The sequence below is a fragment of the Megalops cyprinoides genome, chromosome 14, assembly GCF_013368585.1.
Source record: "Megalops cyprinoides isolate fMegCyp1 chromosome 14, fMegCyp1.pri, whole genome shotgun sequence".
NCBI lineage: Eukaryota > Metazoa > Chordata > Actinopteri > Elopiformes > Megalopidae > Megalops > Megalops cyprinoides.
In genome coordinates, this window is record NC_050596.1 from 20,869,448 (window position 1) to 20,888,967 (window position 19,520).

At 40.3% G+C, this 19,520-nt stretch overlaps 1 protein-coding gene across 1 annotated transcript; it reads left to right on the forward strand.

Moving 5' to 3' along the window:
• The first annotated feature begins 2,115 nt into the window (after window positions 1-2,115).
• LOC118789293 (leucine-rich repeat transmembrane neuronal protein 2-like) lies at window positions 2,116-19,233 on the forward strand. The gene is made up of 5 exons (XM_036545636.1): window positions 2,116-2,128; window positions 3,216-3,334; window positions 6,280-6,391; window positions 11,460-11,517; window positions 18,141-19,233. The coding sequence occupies exons 1-5, from the start codon at window positions 2,116-2,118 to the stop codon at window positions 19,231-19,233; spliced, it is 1,395 nt and encodes a 464-aa protein (XP_036401529.1).
• Window positions 19,234-19,520: the final 287 nt, after the last annotated feature.

Consider the following 19,520-nt stretch of genomic DNA (forward strand, 5'->3'; position numbering starts at 1 on the left):
TGCGTTTTGCAGTCTCTCTTCGTTCTCCATGATCCTTGTTTCGGCTTCGACCAGCCTCGAATTAAACTTTGTCATTTCCCCTCTGATATCTTCAAGTTGTTTTTTGTTGTCTTGTCTAAAGTCGCGTATCTCTCTGAGGATCAGGGCCAGGTTCACCGGGTTCCCTCCCCCCCCCTTACTATCGCTGCCATGGCTAGCCGAGTGTGAGCTATCATTAGCATCTTCGTGTTGCTGCCCTTTGTTGCTTTTTTCAGAGTCCAGAGCAGGTTTTTTACCCTTAATTTTAGACGTCATCCTCGCCCCTTATGCTTCATACAATGACCATGAGTCAATTATTGTATTACCTCGACTTTGGGGCAAATTTCAATTTCTTTTGTCGAGAGCGCTTTCCCTACGCTGCCATCTCGTTGGTGACCCGGAAGTCGCCCCGGTGATATTGTAATTCATAAAAAAAAAAAAAAAAATCCAATTTTATTTTAATTTCAAGTTCAACTGTCACTTTTACCTATAACTGAACTCGCATCGCAGGCATGGTGTTAAAGCAGTCACTCTTTCTGAATTTTAGGATAAGCCATTTCTCCTCTGTAACATCCTCATTACATCCTCAGATGCGTTCAAACAGCTCCTCAATCCCCCCCCCATTCAAAATGCGCTGTCATGCAGAAAGCTACAAAACACTTAGATAGGAAATCAGATCGGCCTATTTATAACTGCCTTCTCACCAGTTCTGAAGGTGATCTTGCAACGCAACACCCTCTCCCACAGCTCATGTGTTTTTATTTGATCGTAATCAAAAGCACATTTACCAGCAGATGCTGTAAACTCTTGTACACAGCCTCGGCTGGCACACAGTTACTCAAGCCCCACATGATTAAGAGTCACAAGTAATTCATTGAATTTTTCAATTTTTGAATATTACAGTGGGGTTCAACTCATAGCCTGACTTCATAAAGAGGAGGCTAAAAATGTGTGGCCGTGTACGTGTGTGCCATTTACGTGGGGAACTGATGGCATCAAGATGTACTGTGGGAAGACGACAAGCCGGTGGAGGGAGTGTGATGCTCTGGGCAATGTTCTGCTGGGAAACCCTGGGTCCGGCCATTCATGTGGGCGTCAATTTAACATGTGCCACCTACCTACACATCGTTGCAGACCAGGTACACCCCTTCGTGGCAACGGTATTCCCTGATAACAGTGGCCTCTTTCAGCAGGATAATGCGCCCTGCCACACTGCACACATTGTTTGGGAATGGTTTGAGGAACATGATGAACTGTTCAAGGTGTTGCCTTGGCCTTCAAATTCTCCAGATCCCAATCCAATTGAGCATCTGTGCGATGTGTTGGACTGACAAGTCCAATCCACGACGGCGCCACCTCGCAACTTACAGAACTTGAAGGATCTGCTACTAATGTTGTAGTGCCAGATACCACAGGACACCTTCAGGGGTCTTGTAGAGTCCATGCCTCGGCAGGTCGGCGCTGTTTTGGCAGCACACGGAGGACCAACAGCATATTAGGCAGGTGGTCATAATGTTTTGGCTCATTGGTGTATGTCCATGTGAGTGGTAGCTCTCAGGGAAGGAATCGCTCAGGGTGCCATACAAGCTAGAACCGCCACTTCAATACAATTCAATACACATTTATTAAATGAATGAATAATTCATGTTTAAGGTGCTTTTTGATGTTGTCTCTTTAAGATTTTGCCCATTACCCATTTTCTAATGCAGGACCAAACTGACCTCCCCACCGCCCAGTAATGGTATAATGGAGCATAAAAGAGCTCCCTGCACAACAAAGTGTTAATGTGCAATAGTAAGCACAACCAAGCACAAAATAATGCACTAAATGGTAATGTATTATACAGGAACAATGGCAGATGTAAACCAATTCAGTCCACTCCATTGAAGTATGGCTTTTATTGAGAGGCACTACCAATAGCAATTGTTTGAGATGCAAAGTTTTGAAATTTACAAAAGGACAAATGAGACATGAAGCCAACAATTCATGTGTGAAGCCAATTAAATGATGGACTTCACTTCCCATTAATGCTTGGCACCTTGCTTTGAATCTGATAGAGCTGGATCTGATGATTTTCATACAATTGAAGGTAGAAAGATGAAAGAGAAAGGTAAGTTACATAGTTAGCCAACCTATTACATAGTTAGCCTATATAAAGTTGCAAGCTAACTGTCTTTTTAATTAGCGCACTTCATGGTGACACGTGATGATGCTGGAATTTTAGGATCACCCTTTTGGCTGCTCCACCTGGGCTTCAGTCCAGGTATCACCTGCCTTAATTTAATGTGTTGGAGTCACTATATATCCTGTGTTATTTATGTGTCTGGTAGCAAAGTTACTGATAATTAAAGGACTTATGGAATGCATCTGCATTAAGAGGTATGGCATATGCATAACACTGCAGTCAGAAAATTCTTCAGCAGTGACACTTTAGTTAAATTTCAAGGACATTAGCCATAGAAAACCTGGGTCCTGCCATATAGATCTTTCAACTGAGTCAAACACTCTGAGAAATCAGGTACAATTTAATATTTAAGACTACTCATGTTTTCTGGATTGAAATGCATTGTTTGTGAACATTACATGAAATGATATGAAGAGTAATGTGTAACGTTTTCATTTTTTAAGCATAAAAAAATTGGATTTTGTTTTTCTTTTGTAGTATGTATTGTTTGTTCCTGCTTATGTCAGGGGTATCATAATGAATGGCACTGTGCAGAAATGTAGTAACAATCACTGCTAATAGCTTTTCTTCAAATATAACAAACAAAAAAGTATTTAGTGATTATTTGGAAACCAGAAAAGATGCACTGCATTTTGAGGGCCTATAATTGCATTTACATGCATTTTAATTGCAAATGAAGACAGGGTGAGGGATGATCAGATCTACTCTCAATCTCATGTAAAAATGATGCCCTCCTTTGAATGAGCTCTCCACAGAAAACCATCAATAGGATTAAATTAACATTATCATCTTTAGAACATCTGTAGAATTTTTTAATGGCTGCATGATGTGTTCAAGGTTGTGTTTATTGTGCTTACATTTGATTTCAAGCCAAATTCACATATTCATATACTTTTATGATCACTTTTAATTACAATTTCCAGTGGTATGCCTGAAAACATTCAGATTCAATTTAGATAACATCGACAAGTGAACGAACTTCAGGCAATATTCCTGTCCTTGATGCCTACAGGAAGTGTGGTTTTGTTTGAGGAGATGATGGCGGAAGGATCCACAGGCTTCTCCGGCTGCCTTTCCTCAGCCCAGCCATTCATCATCTTACAAGGACATTTTGTGGAGTTCAACCTCGGGGTATTGGCCAACATGACCACTTCACAGTCTCTCTTAAGTAGGCTTGTGTTCTCATGCTCCGAGGTCACACAGACAGTACCACTATAGGGCCACACTGAAAATGCAACCCAGATAGAAGCTCCATTTATGGAGCCACTATTAAAACACACCCCAGAAACACAATCTCCTTCCTAATGTGTCACTATACAATACACTCCAGTTCCTTCTAGAGACCACCCTAGTTTTATACATATCTCTGAAAATGACTTCTGAAAACTCCCTGGATGTACACACACCCTCTGGTGTTATTCTTTAACACATCTGAAATAACACATTCTGCAGACTGTTTTTTTAGTCCAGAGAGGTACACAGTAGTGCTTTCTCAGTGCTAGAGTATGTGAGGAATATTGTTGACCTATTGAGACACTTGTGATATATAGTCTGGGATGAAAAAAGTTGCTTATGTGTGACCAGTCTGATAATTTATGACTTTGGTTACACATCCCATCGCTAAATGCAATATTAAAAGCCTTACCTACACCTAATTAATTTATTTAGCTCTTCCCTGTCAACAGATAATTCAGAGAAAGTTGACAGAGGCATTGAGCCATTGAGAGATGGGGCAGAGATTGATACAGCAGTAATTGGATATATTTTTTTTTTCATATTTTTTTATATTGTTGGATTGTTAGAGTCAGTCTGCTGTGAAATGAGCCCCTGCTATCTCTGACTCTTCAGATATCTCCTCACAATAACTCACCCTGGTCAAGACAGAGTACTGGGCAATATCGAGACCACTTTCAAGCTAACTACAAATGGAAAAAAAAAAAAAAAAACTAAAATATTGTATATTGCTCATGACCTTACATTTGACAGTTCCACTGCCTATTTCAGCCATATTTTTTATATTACAGATACCTTTGTAACTAGCTCTATTTATGATGTTTCATCGCAAATTCGTTCAGTATTTTTACATTTATTTTGCCTAACCAAGGAAGAGAAATGCTTTGAGACTAGGAAACATAGAAAAAAAGAGCAATTTCCTAATCCCAAAAAAATAAAACAATCATTCTGGAGTACACTGGAACATTTTTGAGCACAATATTGCTTCAGCGCTTTTTCATTGATAATATTTTTGTTTAGTCTTAAGGAATTTGTTAACAAAATTGTGTTTGATGAACGAGCAATAGAAATAGCCATACACAGGTTATGGTAAAAAGAATAGTACTGTGGTTAAATAGTTGTCTGTCTTAAATGTGGCACAGTCGCTAACATTTCTCTGACAATGGTGAAGTTTAATGTGGACAATAGTTTACTGCTATAAAGTTATCTGTTTGGGGAATGGTTTTCTCTTCTTTTCAATCTTTTCAACTTGAAAATAATTGGTGGTACGCATGCTATCACATTGTTGTACTGTAATGTTGCACTCACTGCCAAAAACCTTATTGGTTTGCAAAATGTTTCTGTGAGCGGCATTTAGCTATGGAAATTAGGAATAGCAAAAATATGTTGCTTAGTATTTATGAAGCAGTTTGAACATGTAAAATGTATGCTATTCATAGGCACTCTGTAATTCCCCAGTATATGATCATAGATCTAGGTGTTGTTAGTTACAAGCTAAACGGCATCTGTATGAAACAGGGAAAGTTGGAGTTGACCATAGTCTTCATAGCAGAGAATGGTATGATTGGCACCTGTTGGTTGAGCAGAACAGACTGTCAATGGCAGCAGTCAAAATGGGAATGTTCTTGGTGGTTGGGCACACCTTTAACATCCATTTTCTACAGACAAGAATGATTAGCCTCTTTTACCCCCGGAACTTGACCATAAATCGGTATATAATATCCCATGTTCTCAGCTCACTCCCCTATTTATGTTTAGCAAATTAAAGACCAGGCCTCTATGGATGGATTGATGGTGGTTTTGGAGAGTTTGGATGTAGAGACAGAGATCTGAAATGTGACATCCAGAAGTCCATTACCTGTATCACCACAGTTGCCATCTGTTGCCATGGGAAAGATGAGTCTCCTCTGTATCCACATGGCTGCTAGGTAAAGTTCTGAAATGTTGCCATGGTAAAAGCAACATCAGATGATAAGCCTGGTGCTTGAGTGCCTTGCAAGACTCCAGTTGCTGTGCAAACATTGTCAGTGTCATGCTTTTCCATTATAATCCCCTATGCTATACCTGTAAATGCAACATTATCCTGTTAATTAAAATAAGAATGTCAAACTTTACAAGCTCTTCCTTTTGGCATTTAACAGGAGGACAGAGCAAGTTAAAAAGAATGAAGTTCAACCGACAATGTTCTGCAAGGTTTTTATTACTCTGTTGCCACTTAGCTGTTACTATTGTGACTGTACCATTTTTATGTAGAGATACACTATTATCTGACAGATTCAGGCATTTAAATACATACACAAAGTGCATAACTGTGTTTCCATTAACTGTTGATAATGTAGATCTCCACTTGGGATAAGCCTAACTACTTCTGTTGAGTGAAATTTGAAAATGCATACATCCCCAATAAATGCTGAATTTGTCTCTCAGATGCTACAGGTTATCCCCGTGTTGGAAGATGCCTCCATCCCACTGCTGAAAATCACATTCAAGGGCCTGGTGTTTTGGGAGAAACATGACCCAATTATTTCAACAGGAAGCAAGACATGATGGAGAAAAAGTTGCTCTACATCAAGTCTTTAGTAAAAGACTCATGCATTCTAAACAGTGGCCAAAGGGCCTTTTCAATGCAGCTTAAACACGAGCAAAATTTGATGTGACGTTTTCATCTTTTCGGCTTTCCACTGCAACTTGTCCTCTGTGTGTTTTTCTAACTCAATTACAACACATTTCACACACAAGCCATCCCTTCTGCAAGCTCATTTGTACTACACTTGTCTACGTAACTGTTGCAGCACAGAGAGGCTACACTGTGCATTGTGATTGCGACTGCTCCTTGTTGTCAGCTGCTGCACTCACTGCCTCCTCACAGCCCCCCAGACCTGCTGTTGACAGTCACGCCTCTCTCTCTGACAGTGCCGAGGGGGGCGCTGTCCGTCCCGGCTCAACCGCTGACAGGTGAGTGAAGCGGAGACAATGGGCTCGTGAATAATTCACGCGGCGGCAGGATCAGCTGGGTCCCTTTCCCGTCCGTGACACCCGAGGAAGAGAGCGACAGAGGAGAGGGAGAAGTGTCAGCACGGTCTGCTGCCTGCATCACCACACAGCAGTGCTTAGACATTAGCCCTAAATAAGTTTGACAAATAGAGGGAAAAAGGACTATTGTCACTGCCCAGAATCAGTGCTCCACCACATCACTGGAGCTGGCCGGTCAAATGGATTAAAGCCGAAGGGATCAGGGTTTGCCACTGGGGAGACCCATTTTTTAGCCTTTATCACAGAAGAAGGTTTATTCATTTTCTCGTCCTTGTCTTTGTAGTAAGGGTCTCCTGGGTCTCTGTTAGAGGCAAAACTGTTTATTAAAGTTTATGTACTGACAATGTTTAGGCAGAACCAGAGAATTCATCAAGATGTGGTATTCATTTATGTATAAATGTGTACATATATACATATACTTGACAAACATCACTCGCAGTAGAGTCTATATTAATGTATCTGTTCATGCCTCTGGACCTGTGTTCCATCCACAATGTCACATTCTCAAATGTTTGATGTGACTATTAGGCCTGTATTTATCTTGTTCTTGTCCACCAGATGCAATCTTTTGCAGTGTTTTGCTGTTTTATGTGTATTTCATTTTAGAAAGTGTTTTTTAAATGAACCTTTTTGTTGCTATTTCGTGCTAAAATGTTGCCATTACGATATTCCTGTCACAGCATAACTTTGATGAACAGCAATCATAGAACAGGTGTACACCAGGGAAATGTCTGATGGCTGATTTCCTTTAACAATTCATGAAGATCTTTAAGGTTCCCCATTCTATTTTATTGGATTTCATTTGATGTTATTTAATGGCCAATATTTTATTACCAGAAATGAGCTATGTTAATTACATAACCAGAGTGAAAATACAATTCTAGTTTTCTTCCTTCATTATGAAAAATTTAGTCAATGGACCGGCTAAGCAAAGCAGCTTATTGCTGTAATGAGATTAATTTCTCTCTGGTTTGGCCTTGCCCTGACTAAATTAACCAGTCTTCCTGCATTCACATCTAAAGACACATGAATCCTCCATAAGCCTTGATATTTTCAATGATGATGTGAAATAATACTGTACATGTTGTAGTTTTACACAAATACATTTTTTTTTAAATGAGGGTGGCAGTCAACAGGAAAATGCCCTGTCAAAGTGATATTGTTAGACTACACACTCCAAGTTAATACATACGCATCTGCACAATACATATGAATTTAATTCAAATTCAAAACAAGTGTCCCTTAAATGGATACAACTGACCTGCTTAAACCCACCCCCTCTCTGTCTCCATACCCCCCGCCCCTGGGTCCTCTGCGAGTGAAGAGAGCAGGTGTGCGCTTGACAGGAAACAGCAGGGTGGTCTCCACCCCTTCAGGGTCGCCACGGAGACTGTTCTGGTTCACCTCAGTACATCTGTACAGTCAGTGTGGGGTGGGTTGGGGTAGTTGTACCCCTGTATTCACACTGATCCAGTCCCTTCCCCCCGGATCCCCCCTGGTCATTTGTACCACCATCAGCCTGAGATAAATGAGCTCATATTTGCATGAGCAGACTAATTATTCTTGTGCTGTCAGAACTGCATCCATGCATGCAGCTTTACCTCCAGCCTGCTCTTTAACTACATTTGTGCTTTATTTAATCTTACACTTTACACCTGGGCCATTTGAGTAAGTGTCATTGCAGACAAGCCAGACAAGAAGGCCAGAACACTGGCAAAATGTTTCTAATCTAGAGATTCAGCAGTCTAGTTGAGGATTTCAGGAAGCAATCATTTTTAGCCAATAAATGATTTTTTTTCTGTTTTTTTAAACATAAATGAGAACTGAAACGTGACTCTGGGCCAGGTGTGGACTCATTGGCTGGTTTGATCAACTTATCTGTTTGAAAACAATGCTAGGATTTTCCATGACAGATAAGAAATCTTTATCTGGGAGAGCTCAAACTCCAAAATGTGAATTTTCAAAGATATTCATAAATAGTCATGACCAACATGTTTAAAATGGCCGTGGCATCTGCACAAAATAGATGGAGATAAGTAATCTCGTTTGCTGTTGGTCTGTTGGGTTTCAGTCCATGATAAACTGATGTAGTGCATTGCTTTGAGCATAAGAGTTTTTCAACTTTTATTTAATCCATTTTTTCTCTATTTTTTCTCTATCCATCTATTCTCTATCATTTTTTCTCTATATATGCCAGCAAATAAAAAGAAAAAACAAACCAAAAATAAACAACCACTCAAAAATAAATAGCATATTTCTGGAGATGACTGTCATGTGCCAGTTTTGCTTTAACTTAAATTGAACTCTGAAAAATTGTCCTGGTAACCAGATCCTTTAAATAGATACATTGCTGTGTGAAATGCTTTGACATTTTCCATCTATATGCATAAATGTAAAAGAAACTTAAAATTTATCTTGCATGTTGTGCATATTTTAACTTTTCATTCCAGTTCCTCCATCTCAACAGTAGTTCAAATGAATATTTATTTATTTATTTATTTACAGTTCATTGAAGTTCATCCTACTTTCAGTAGTGACCTCCATATCATTAATGGATGGACAATGACATCTGAGCCTTCTTCCAGTTCAATTTTTGTCCTCTTTTTTATGTCTGAAGCATATTAAATATGAATACTGCTCACCCTCCTTGGCAGCTTTTTTTGTGTCTTATGTGTCAATTACAGAGGGCGTTCCTCTGCACTTGTTGATCATGCGTCTGTACACAGTAATGCAATTCTGTCTAGATCTTCTTACTCATAGATGTGATGAGTTGCATTCATCCACATATTGTGAATAATTAATGTGTCTAAAACTTTTGAACATCAGTGTAAATCAAGACCTACCAGCATTATGTGATGAAACACAAGAAATCAATAGGTACAAGCACTGGGTATTTTATTAAAATAATAAGTCAAACCCTTGAACTGCAAAAAAAATAGAAAAAGACAAAAATTGTTACTACCCCAGATGATATAGTAAAGTAGTATTAAATGATGAAACAAAGTAGTGTAGACATCATAGAATATTAAAAATGATTGAAAAAGGAAATATTATCTCAGAACCTAATGTATTAAAAATTGCAGCCGTGGAGTTGTGCAGGGTAGTGTAAGGAAAAACAAGCCGCAGTTGCGATCTTTGTGGAAAAGACTTCTTTATTTACAGGAACGGCAGTTGTCAGAAATACGTCCAACGCACTCTGGGTTCAGTGGAGTCAAAATGAACCCAGAGTGCACTTTTGCTCACAGTTTTGAATCCCATGGCTCCTGACTGAATCTCATCAGCATGGTCCAGTTTTGTTCCTAGTTAAAATAATGCACCCCAGAAGCAGTACAGGACAGGTCTTTAAGGAAATCTACCTCTCTTATGGGAGTCCAATAGCTTTTAAACAGATTACTGTGTTTTGAAGTGTGGAAGGTGTATGGGTGGTGAGAGCTTTGTCTAGTTGTGTGTTTGTGTGAGTGTGCATGCACAAGCATCATGTACGAGCATCTTCATTACATAGGCATGTTTCATTCAGATCTTCTTTTTACAAAGACCCCAATGGAAACACAAACTTTTCTGGAGGTTCAAACCTATATCCACCGGTCTGTCTGCAGGTCCTTCACAAGAAAGGGTTCTGTGTCCACGTTGCAGAACCACATAGGATGGGCCTGTCACTTTTAATTCTTACCTTACAAAGGGATCACACATCTATATTTGGCCACTGTGTCCTCACTCTCCCTATACGGCGGGTCGACAGAAGCTCTATGACAGCCTCTGAAAGACTAAGTCCTTCCCTCTCATTAAATTACTCATCCAGCATCACAAATGGTAAATGACTGTTGTAGTGCCTGTGAACAACCTTTATGTTGTAGGACAGAATTATTTCGGTTGAGAAATTGTTGTGATCTGAGGAAGATGAGTTGCCTCCACGTGAACGAGGGAGATGAATCGAAAATGGCATGTGGAGGGAAGCCACCCGCACCAGACTGTGAGGCGGGATGCCATTCACAGCACATCCAAGCCAGTGAAAGCAAGCCCAGCCAATCCCGCTTTGGCTAAACTCCATCCATTTCTGTGCGATTCACAGGAAAAGCTGGCAAGGCCAGGTGGAGATATGATTCAAACTTGGGATGCTAATATTCCAACTGCATGTGTTCCAGCAAAACAGAAGTGTGCTGTGGTTATGCTAAAATAAGGAATTAAAATTTCTCCATTCAGAGTGCCGTCTTACTGCAAAAGGAGCAATAACAAGCTATCTAGCATGCACACCTTTTTACACAAGCTGAAGCTAAATGGAGCAATATAATTGTTAATAACTGGACAATTTATTGAAGGTATCATTGTCACTACTAGAGGACAGAGCAGATAACAAAATTAAAAGCTCCAAAGAAAACAACAATATAACTAAAATAATAGAATGATATTGTGTTGTCTCTAGAGTCTTCAGCACATTTCTGCTTGCATATATTTGTTTTTGTGACACAACAGTGCCATCTAAAGGATACATGGAGTTTAAGATCCCAAAGCATACAAAGAAAAATGCACCAAGGAACATGCCAACATTTCTGGAAAAATGAAGGCTTTCAAACAGCACTAAACAGACAATTTACTCCATGTGCTTAAGTGTGCAAACTACTATGAAGAAGAAAATACATGTAACAACAATAACAACAACAATACTATTTGTATACTGTTTTATTCAATGAATATATTACATATTACAAGTTATTCATTTTTGTGTAGGATACTATCAATAAATGTTACATGCCCACCACAGTGTTCAATTAATAATAATTTAATGCATGCATACACATACACATGCTCTCTCTGTCTGTCTGTCTGTCTCTCTCTCTCTCTCTCTCTCTCTCTCACACACACACACACACACACACACACACACACACACACACACACACACACACACACACACACACACACACACAGTGTTTCCACATCAATATAGAAGATTGAGTCCCTGTCCCTGCTGTGATTTCTAATTCTCTTGAAGGTCCACCCTGTGCGGTGATTGATAAATTAGCCAAGCGACAGCTGATTGGGGTGAGCAGGTAAATTGGTTCTGTCAGATTTACAATTTGCCTGCACTGTATACTGCCTCTATTGATGCATGAAAAAATCAAAGTAAATGAAAATAAACCAATCATTAATGAGACCAATATGTAAGTTAATTACCATAACTGTAATGGTAATGTAATTAAATTATACTGTTATATTAGTTACCAAACCATGTAATCACATTATACTCATATATTACTGTAATAACTTTAAGAAGAAGAACCAAAGATTGAAATGAATCATTACGTACATACATAAAGTATCATGACAAACACACTGCCTCCTAAGATTTATTGGAGTGAAATAAAAACCCTTCTCTGTGAATATCAGGACTGCGCTTTCCATGTTAATGTCAGTCACATGTGAGCAGAGACAAATACCAAAAGACTTACAGCAGCAGAGAGATTTAAACAGGTCCCGTAACATAGGATGCCTTTGGAGACCTTCTATAATGCCACTCAGCTAAAATGGGGAGTGCTTTCTGAAAAATATAGAGTCGCACCCACTCACTAAGGAGATGGGAAAATGCCTTCCTCTGGGAGACATTACCAGGCCACTGGTTGCTCCTGGGGGAAAAAAAATAGCGCATCAAAACAACAAGCATGTTCTTTTATAATCCTGTCTTACAGTTGTGGGGGGTTACGTGATGCATGGACATGGTTTTTCTGCTAGCATCCAAGCTCCTTATCCATGCTGAATTCCCTGGGAGAGATGTTTACAAAGGAGATAGGGACATCAATGAGGGTCTTAGACATGCATCACAACACACATGCATCACATGCGGAAAAGGTCAGCTTCCACTCAACTATTTCAAAGTGAATCTTTAGTTGAGGGGCCCAAAAATATCGTCCTGGGTATTTGCTACCGATTTGGCACCACGCATTAGTGCCAAAATGATGCACTTTTATACTCTTGCTTGTGCCACTAGAGAAAGCAAGCAAGACCCGTTTCTCATCTCATGGTTATGCCAAAAAGCATTGCCCCTACTTTACCACAAGGGTTAAGTGGGGCCTCTTCCTTAATATGTGGGTTGATAGTGATCTCCATTAATGTGAAGTGCTTTTCACGCATCACTAAAATACACCAAACATTGTTTTTATGTCACAAACATACCTTGAAACACACTTAAGCCTCTCCTAATATAACTCTGTGAGTATAACTGTGCATTGCTTCTCTTTAATGTGCTCTCTGAAGCAAACTGGCAGTTCCTAATCACTGCTCTTCAGAAGATGGAGCACAATGACTCATTCCCTTGAAAGCAACCTAATGCTTTGACTGGTAGAATTTTGTGTAATGTAGCTAAGTAATTTAACAGCTAATGGGGGAAAAAAAACTTTCTTGGTCTCCATTGTAAAACTTCTTATTGTTAGGTGTTACGGATACTTAGCTTTCTGTCCATTATGTCGGTAATCAGTGGAGTCACTCACTTGCAATGCTGGGTGTACACAAGAATACAGTGAATGAAAAAACAGATGAACATCGGAGACTATCAAAGTGAACAGACAGATAATTATGCAGTTATGTTTTTTCTGACTTAAATTGTTGGTTTTCACCACTTTTTGGTGCTGTCTAGCCGCAGAGGACAAACAGAAATGAGTTCTGATAATGCACACCATATAATTGCACCTCTGTCAAACAGAAATAGCTATGATAAAAACATGGAGAGGTGAAAAAAAGTGCAAAATGGCAGGTTCTTCAGGTATAATGTTTTAACACAGCTTTCTAAATCAGTTGGTTTTTCTTTTAAATCAATCTCCAGCTATATAATTTTTCAGAATCATAGTGCACACATCTGCATGCATACACACACACACACACAAATGCACAGACCCACACACACACACACACACACACACACAGGACGTTTACTAACCTCAGCTGTAGCTTGTAGGTTTGCACATTTCGGCTCGCATTTCAGCTCCTGTCACGTCGGAAGTCAGGTGCACACGTGCAGCAAGATTGCAGAAGCCCATCCAGAACCCATCCACCCATGTAATCCCATGTTTTCTGCTGGTCTGTATTTCAGGGACAGGAGAGACAGACAAGGCATGGAGAGTGCATGGATGTTCCTTATTTCCCCTCACGTCAGGCACGGCCAGATCTGAAACTGCCGTGTCAGGTCCGATTAGGCCCCAGCTCATGCGAGGGTGTGTTCGAGTGTATGTGTGTGCATGTTCGCGTGTGTGGCGGGGAGGAGGGTTGTCAAAGTGACTGACAGTAACACCAAGAGATGCCCTGAATCCCAAAGAAGCTGAGCCCGTTGCACTGAATACAGATATGAGGGGATCTTTATCCACCCCTTCCAGTAAAGTCAAGGAGATACTGGGAAGAAACATGATAGATACACAAATAACAAAAGGCACATGTCCTACTTAGCAGAGTGGTGATCAGGAAGTTATTTTATAATCCACTCATTGCAGCCTCCTGGAATCCTGTGCAGGGTGGTGCTCCTGTACCCATGAACAAGACACTTAACCTGAATTGGGGCAGCAGTGTAGCATAGTGGTAACGAGGAGGACTTGTAACTAAAAGGTTACTTGTTTGATTCCCTGCTGGGGCGCTGCTGCTGTACCTTTGTGCAAGGTACTTAACCCAGAATCACCTCAGTAAATAGCCAGCTGTATAAATGCATAACATGTAAGAATTCTAACCTGTGTAAGTCATTCTGAATAAGAGTGTCTGCTAAATTACATTAATGTAATGCCATTCCTTCAGTAAATATCCAGCTGTGCAAATGTAAAGCACATTGTGGGTTTACAATCAGCCTTTTGGCGTTCTGTGGACATGGGGGCATCAGCTAAACAAATAAATAACGGAATGTTGCAATTCTGCTTTGTTAACTTTAAAGAAGTTTGTTACTCTGCCAACTTGAATGCAGATATGGTGAGTAAGCTCAGCAAGAACTCTGTCCTGTTCAGCAAAGAGGAACACTCAGTTTAAAGAAATAGTACCTTAATGCTAAATACAGTGCTAAATAATGCTAAATAAATTACAGTGTCTAAATGCAATATTTATCAGTTATAACAAATATTAATATACAGGGTCCTAAGTAGCTCAATTGTCAAGGCATTTATTTCAACAGCAAGTTGAACTATACAGCCCAGTCTCAAATCCGGATAGTATCATCAGCCAAAAATGATCAGGGGTCCATAGCAGTAGAACAAATTGGCTTAATTCATAGTGATGTGCAGTTCTGCAAATGATTTATTCTTTTTGAACAAATCTGTTTGGTGAATTGAAAGAACTGAGTGTCAGCATGAGTGAATTGAACCCCAGTCAAGGTAATAATCCTTGCTGAGTGAACCAGTCAGAGCTAAAATACTTTAAATAATTAATAAGCACATAGTATCAGATTACAATTTTGGCCAAAGAATACTGTGTTTTTTACTAAAGCTTTGGTATACGTACAGTTAATGTTTGTGGGTTTTAATTTGAATGTGTTTGCATTTACTTCAGTAAACAGAAATGTTAATATTGCTTGTAATTATATGTACAGTATTGTAACCCATATGCAAAAGATCTGTTAAGCCCATGCAAGAATCATATGTGTTATATACAAAGCATAGCACAATAAAATTCATACTTTGATTAAAAAGTTCTTAAACATATATGGCATCCCCTATGAAAAAGATACATATAGACCCACCTACATAGACCTAAGATATTTATGTGTCAAATACAAAGCTGTGATATAAATGTGTGGGATTAAGTTCACATCTAAAATTCATACTTTGTTTAAGCAGGTATAAGTAGCATGGTGTCAGTGTTCCATCTTGTCTGCGAGGTGATTGGTTGTCAATCAGCCTATTATATCAGGTTAATTCTGTACTGTTACCTACTGTGGGGTAAAAGAGTGTGATGTTACTCTGTGTCATAAGAAGGAATTGCTTAAGTTTTGTGCATGTGAGTTTGGCTGTTGCTGAGTAAATATACTACTGGTCTGTTGTTAGGTGTATGAGTTTCTGGTGGATGATCTTGCACATCTCGTTGCAATACTTGACGTATTGCAACGAGTATGTACTTGGTTATCCAGTGTCTGTGCATCTTACTGTTTTGTGCATCATTAATGATTGGGATGTAATTACCTACTGTATCATGACTAGTCTACATTGATTTGCAAATATTGACAAGTTTCTAGTCAACAACAAACTGAATTATATTTAACCAAATGGAAACCCTTGAAACTTGAAACTGGTAATAAAGCACTTGTCCTGATAAGCATGTGTAATTTAGGAGAATCAAATGAACAACATCAACCAGAAATACAAAAACTCAAAACTCAAATGGTTTAATTTGCCCAATGGAACAATTCAAAACAATCAATTCAGAACAAAATCAAACTGTCCACTATTCATTCCACTGGAGATGGGGTAGGTAAGTTTGCAAGGGTCCCCCCCCCCAACACACACACACACACACACACACACACACACACACACACACACACACAGACATTTCACTAAGACACTTGTCTTGGGGAAAGCAGTGTGAAAATAAGTGGAGCTTGGCACTTCTTTTGGAGGAAAGCACCAGATACACATAAATGGCACATACATAAAAAGCCATAAAGTCTGTATAGAGTGCATTATCAAAACAACTAGCATGTTAAATATTTTGAGAAAACAGCTCTGCAGGTTTGCTAAGTACTTCGATGTACCAGGTAAAAAGTACCAGGTAATGTCTATAGATTAAAATTAACTGTCTTACAACAGGTCAACTCAGACCAAATGCAACTAAATGCAACTAAAAAAGTGGATGTTCCACTTTCCACTAAGACTCTGAAGAACTAAGGACATGTCACTGCATGTAAAAGTGGCATGACACCACAGCAACAATTAACATAAAAAATATTAATGTGAGTGAAAGTGTGATTTAATGTTTTAATGTAGTTAAAGAAATTGAGTGGGGTATGGCAATGTGGCCCAAACAGTGCCAGCAATTCACACAGTGACACCCAGACAAGGTGAGTCATCTTATTTTTATTCCATTTAATACAGGATTGCAGGAAACTACTGAACATTTCAAATTCATTTTGTTCCAGTCTGAAGAACTTTTGTTCCTTGTTTGAAAAACAGAATCAAATGCATTCATCTCAGCCTGCCCAAGGCTAATGGACAAGTCATGTGTCATTAGCCGTAATAAACACAACTATAAAATATATAATTGGTGACTTTGTTTGGAATTAGACAGAACCAAAGAGAAATGCATTAGAGAGATGGGCAACTTTACTCAACCGTGCAAAAAGTTTCATTTTTCAACATTAGTGGAGAAAATGTTGTTCACATTTCTGTCTACTAATGTAATATACTGTATGTAACGGAATTATGTAAAAGGATATCACCCATTAAGTGAAATAATATTGAGGCTTATGCAAGAAAACCAGTGGGAGACATTATGCATGCACTCATTTTTGGAGAGAAGGGATAGGACATTTTCAGGGTGTAATGTGCATAATCAATGTTGTTTGTCACCATAACACCATGATAATGTCATTTGGTTTGTCAATCCCACTTTTCTGCAGGAAATTGTGGACCCAGGAAATTGCTCGAATGACCATTTACAATATTGATTTTAACATTTCCATTTTTCAAATGATTGTGAACGGTAGGAAGTAAACTATTGCAGAAGACTCACCCATTGCAACAGAGTCAGCACAATTATTTACATTCATAAATTGTTTAACCCAAATGAAGGTTGTGGTTAAAATGACCAAAACTAAAAAAAAATCATATTCCCTGACAGACCCTCATCCTATAAACAAAAGCAATGATAAAATTATTTGTCCACAGATTAAAATGGTAATATAACATAGAAAGACATAAACTGTAATGAGTAGTTTCCAGTAGTACTATTTCCCTTTGAACATCATTTCTCACAAACAAATATATAAATCACTTTTAAAAAATCATCTGTATATTTGTAGTACATTTTCAGACAGTTGGCCAGTTATCTAAGAGGAAGTAAGCTGTGGTCCTGACATGACGGATAACAGGGCAGGAGATGAGTCATGCTGGAGCGGGTGTAATCCGCTCCCATACTACGTGCTTCCGTGTGGTGATGCAGGCAGTAGACCACGCTGACACTTCCTTCTCTCCTCCATCGCTCACGGCATCCTGTCGTCTCTTCCTCGGATGTCGCAAATGGAGAAGTGGCCCAGCTAATCCCGCCGGCGCATGAATTATTCATGCACCCTTTGTCTCCGCAGCACTCACCTGTGGCAGGTATCAAGCGACTGTTGGTCACTTTGGTGCACGGAGCCCCTCACCTCATTTCATAGGTATCTGCTTCACTGTCCCATATCCTGTCCAGCTGACAGTCAGCCAACAGACTGCGATTAAGGGAGCTTAAACAGACAGGTAAGGACTCGGAGATGTGCACATCTTCTGTGGAGAGCTAGATTTAACATAGTTTATCAATATAATGCAATATATTCCTATTTAAGAGGAGAGATGCATAACTGAGTGTAAAGTTTGCTGCAGGCTTGCAAAATCATTAACCTCAAGTGTATCTACACCTCACAGTTTTTCATATACAGCTGTAACAACAGTGCCATGAGAATAATTTCGAAGAATCTGAGTAAGCCATTTTATACATGTTTGTCTTTGTTCTCTTGAAGACCTCATCATCAGAAAGTGATGGCTTTGTTTTTTGGGTTCCTTTTATACCTGGGTGCTGAAAGCCCTCAGGCTTTGGGACTGCATCCATGTGGGGAGGTGTGTGACTGCATTATTGAAATCAGGTTCCTCAACTGCTCTAACAGGGGATTCACTGCTGTGGAGGGAAACCTCCCCCCTGACACAGAGCACTTTGATCTGTCCTGGAACTACCTTACGGGGCTCCACCAGGGGGATTTCAGACTGCTGTGGAACCTGAGGGTTCTTTTCCTGAATGACAACAACATCAGTGTTGTGACAGGAGGGGCTTTCTCCTCCATGGAGAGCCTCCAGAGGCTGGACCTGAGCCACAACCGGATCTCAGCCCTGAGCAAAGGTTTCTCCCTCGGCCTGGGCTCCCTGAGGGAGCTGCTGCTGGCCCACAACAAGCTGACCAGCCTGGATGGAGAAAGCTTCCTGCACCTGGACGGCCTGCTGAGACTGGACCTGAGCAGTAATGCTATTCATTCAATCCAGGTGAGGGCCTTTGCCCGCATGAGCGCACTCCGCCAGCTGCACCTGCGCAATAACCAGCTCAGTTACCTAGACGACGCCGTGTTCTCCACCCTCTGGTCCCTGGAGGTCCTCAACCTGCGGGGTAACCGCATCAGCAGCACAGAGGTGGGGGTCTTCACACCCCTCAAGAGCCTGGCCATGCTGGACCTGTCCCACAACCGTCTGAGCACCATCCAGTTTAAGACCTTCCTCAGCATCCGCACCTACAGCACCCACATCCTGCTGGCGCACAACCCCTGGAACTGCGACTGCGACCTGCAGAGGGTGTTCAGGAAGCTGCGCAGCGTGCACAGGCTCTTCCTGGACGACTACCTCAACCTGAGCTGCGGGGAGCCGCCCGAGCTGCGGGGCTACTGGCTGAGCCAGGTGGACACAGAGCTGTGCATCGCCGAGACCGTCACCGTGCTCATCATCACCGTCACCGTGGTGATCACCGTGCTGGCGGCCATCGTCATGGCCGAGAGGAACAAGAGGAATCCCACAGATTCCAAGCAAGGCACAGAGGAGAACAATGCACTGGAAGGTGACTCTGAAGACTAGCATTTGCCTCTACATGGGCTGTGGCAACAGTCTGCTCCAGCATGTTTGTGGGAAGAGTGACTCAGTGGAAAGAGATATGATCTGCACTGGGTCTGGAGTATATTTCACTAACTGATTTCTGGAGCAGACAGATTGTGACCCATCACAGCAAGGCTTTCTGTACAAAATGAAAGGGATACAAATATTTTGGACACACTGATACTTCATTTAATCACTTTATTACATTAAATATATTACATTAAATATTGGGCCACATTAACTTTTTCAGTTTCAGTTTCAATGAAAAG

Coding starts and splice junctions, on each gene's coding strand:
- LOC118789293 (XM_036545636.1), top strand. Junction 6,392..11,459: donor CCCGGCTCAACCGCTGACAG/GTGAGTGAAGCG, acceptor ATTCTCTTGAAG/GTCCACCCTGTGCGGTGATT. Junction 11,518..18,140: donor CAGCTGATTGGGGTGAGCAG/GTAAATTGGTTC, acceptor GTTCTCTTGAAG/ACCTCATCATCAGAAAGTGA.